Raw genomic sequence first — 3,300 nt, 5'->3', positions numbered from 1 at the left:
GGCAGCAGCAGCAGATGGATGTTATCTGCTGGTTTAGTGTCCATCTGATGACTAATATTGCATCTGCCTTCCGCTGGATTTGTGCAAAGAAGAAGCAGTGTTTGCTCTACCTGTGGGATAATCTCCGACACAGGGCCGGATCGACCCGCTGTAGCATCCTTGGAGTAGCATCTCCAGCTCATATTTCTACAAACATTTCTCTTACAGGCCCTAAAAATAAAAACATAGCTTCAAATCAGTTCAAAGTCTCACTCTCTGTAACATTAGTCACAGCTGAAAGAGCAAACTAAAGTTAGAAGAGAAAAAAAACATCATTGGCTATATTTGATCTAACACTCAAATCAGGACTGTGTGGGTGTGGTTTGATCAGATACTCTCTTTTATCCTGAGAAGTGCCCAGAAATATGTTGGATAATCTTCCTGAGTCCTGACCACTTTAAAGATCACAGAGGAATCAGAAAATACAGACATTTCCCATCTGAAAAAAAAAGCAAAATTGGTGATAGAAACATGTGTTTTGTGTTGTAAAATAGTTGTTTGACCTTTTTAAAAGGTGTAGAAGCGAGTTGTCACACCTTAAGACAATTGCGTTTTAATGGTGCACACAATAAAGAATTTGGACGTGGTGCGTTTGTGGTCTCTAAGGGTTAGATGCTTGGTGGATAATCCAGTGCTGCATGTAGTATATACTGTATATTAAATCTGGATTACATGTGTAATCTCTCATGGAATGAACAAAAAACCCTCTGCTTATCATGTGTATCATTAAAGCAGAAGTAAGCGATCCGGTGGTTTTGGCTAACTTCTTGTCAGCCGATGGAGTTAGCAGTCCCCGCCCTCGTCCCTACGTCACCACATTCACGCGCATCCCTTGGCTGCACACACAGAGAGGACCGCCCCTTTATGCCGTTCTCTCTCCTCATTGGATAAAGGTTGTAGGATACAAGGAAAGTTTTCTCCTCGGCTTACAGCAGAGCAGAGTGACTGACAGACCCGTGTTTCAGACCAAAGACTCTATATAAGTGATTGCCGTCGGAAGATATAACTATTTAAGACTTATATTAACACAAACATTCCGCTTACTTCTGCTTTAATCTGGATTACATGTGTAATCTCTCATAGAATGAACATATTTCGTCTGTGGTCGTCTCCGTGCGCCGAAACCTTCTGCTTCTCATGTGTATCGTTAACCTAATGCTCGCTCTCTGTTCTCCGCTTTGTGTCCTGCCAGGTTGAGTGACGAGCCTGCTGTCCCATCACCGCCATGATCGCCACCGGGGGCCTGCTGCGCATGAACCGGCGCCAGGATTCCCTCCGCTCCAAGAACCGGGCGGAAAACAAAAGGAAGCGGAAATCCAAGAAGAAGAAGAAGAACGACGTGGTGGTGGTGAAGGGGAAGCTCAACCTGTGCTCCCCGGCCGGTTTGGTGGCCGGCGTCGGAGTCGTCGTGCTCATGGTGGGGATCTCCATGGCGGTGCTCGGCTACTGGCCCAGCCAGAGCCAGCAGCAGTACCAGGAGCGCCGCCGGACCGGAGGATACAACAGGGTGAGCTTCTCAAAGAGTTCCCCGCCCGTTCCCTCCAACGCCACCCACGACAAGCACGTATTCAACCAGAGCCATGCTAACGGCAGCGCCCCCAACCCCTCCCCTCACTGTGGCTTCCTCTGTGACTTCCTGGATAATTACCTGTACTCGGACAATCTGAAAGTCTTCGGACCGCTGGTGATGGGGATCGGCATTTTCCTCTTCATCTGCGCCAACGCGGTGCTGCACGAAAACCGAGACAAGAAGACGAAGATCATCAACCTGCGGGACATCTACTCCACGGTGATCGACCTGCACAGCATCCGCTCCAAGGAGTACTCGCCTCTCAATGGTCTGGTGAACTACACTCAGGCGAGGAGCGCCGAGGGCCCGTCCGGCTCCTTCCCCGCCAGCGGGATGCTCAGCCGCAGCTCCTGGCCGTCCACCGGACTCGGTTTCCAGGGCGAGCTGGGCGGCGACGAGGTGTTCAGACACCCGTCTCTGTCCGGCAGGCCGCGTAGCTGGTCCAGAGACGTCCAGACCTTCACAGACACTGTCTACAGCATCTACAAAGACTACAGCAATAGCAGCAAGCAGGCGCCGCAGCCCCGGCAGTGGGAGACCACCTCCATCGTCACCTCCTCCGTCAACGCCTTCACCCTCCCCGTGATCAAACTGAACAACTGTGAGGTGGACGAGTCGGAGAGGGCGGAGGCGGCGGCGGCGGCGATGGAGGGGCGCTCGGGGGAAGGGGTCGTCATCGAGGCCGGCGGCCGGACGGACGAGACCGAGGCCATGGAGATAGACATCCTGACGACAGACCCCTCCCCGCCCCGTCAGAGCCATGATGAGGACATAACCACAGACACGGCTGCTGACCGAGAGGGGGCGATGCAGCCGCAGCCGCAGCCTCAGCCACAGTGGACCCAGCTGTTTCCTCCATCACCTGTTGCCAGGGTGATGGGGTCACGGCTGTCGCTCAACTCCCTCACGGATCAGCCCAGGTCTGCGCGGCGCTGCAGCCTGTCCGTGTCTGTGTGTAGTCAAGGCGACAGAGCGAGGCGCTTCAGCTGCCCCCGTCTGGAGCGCACCAACAGTAAGGGCTACATCAAACTGACTGATCTCGCGGGCGAGTCCTTCGAAGCCCCCGACACAGACGCTTCTTTAGTGGCCACCGGACAGGAAGTAGCAATGGACGCAGCAGCAGCAGCAGCAGCAGCAGCATCAGCGGCGGCGGCGGAGGAAGAAGAAGCTCAGGGAGAGGACGACCTGGTGACACCCAGCACCTCTGCAGAATACTAGACTTTTATTTCTCCTTTTTTTTTTTTTTTTGCTGATGAGCCTCTTAAAACTCTTTGATGTCTTGTTCTCTGTTTCGTACCGTTTTCTCCGACTGCTGATGTGAAGCTGGCCGTTACAGACGAGAGGCGACGTCGTGCTCGTTGGAGCGCGAGCAGCTAAGGACTATAGAAACATAGCCATGAACACTCAAGAGCAAGAGTCTTTATAAATACCACATCCACAAGCTTAATATTCAGATGTAATTTTTCTATTTTTTTCAATGTAGCAAGAGCAATACTAAAGACTTGTAAGAAGATTTAGTAAAGATTTGTACAAAAGAAAAAGGGAAAAAAAAGCAAAGAGAATCAGATCTGAAGAGTTTTAACTTTTCTTTTGTAGGACAAAACATTGTAGCTTGTAGAATTTGCCAAAACCGTCACTGAGAACTACTGTCGGACATGTCGTACTGTAGCATTCATACATGCCACAGAAAA

General features: G+C 51.3%; 1 protein-coding gene across 1 annotated transcript; it reads left to right on the top strand.

The window, feature by feature from the left end:
- Nucleotides 1-1,264: 1,264 nt before the first annotated feature.
- tmem200cb (transmembrane protein 200C-b) lies at nucleotides 1,265-2,827 on the top strand (the record flags this gene model as incomplete). The annotated part of the gene is made up of 1 exon (XM_083991175.1): nucleotides 1,265-2,827. The coding sequence occupies one exon, from the start codon at nucleotides 1,265-1,267 to the stop codon at nucleotides 2,825-2,827; it is 1,563 nt and encodes a 520-aa protein (XP_083847301.1).
- Nucleotides 2,828-3,300: the final 473 nt, after the last annotated feature.

The sequence above is a fragment of the Trachurus trachurus genome, assembly GCF_905171665.1.
Source record: "Trachurus trachurus genome assembly, chromosome: 17".
NCBI lineage: Eukaryota > Metazoa > Chordata > Actinopteri > Carangiformes > Carangidae > Trachurus > Trachurus trachurus.
This window is presented reverse-complemented; position numbering and strand designations above follow the sequence as displayed.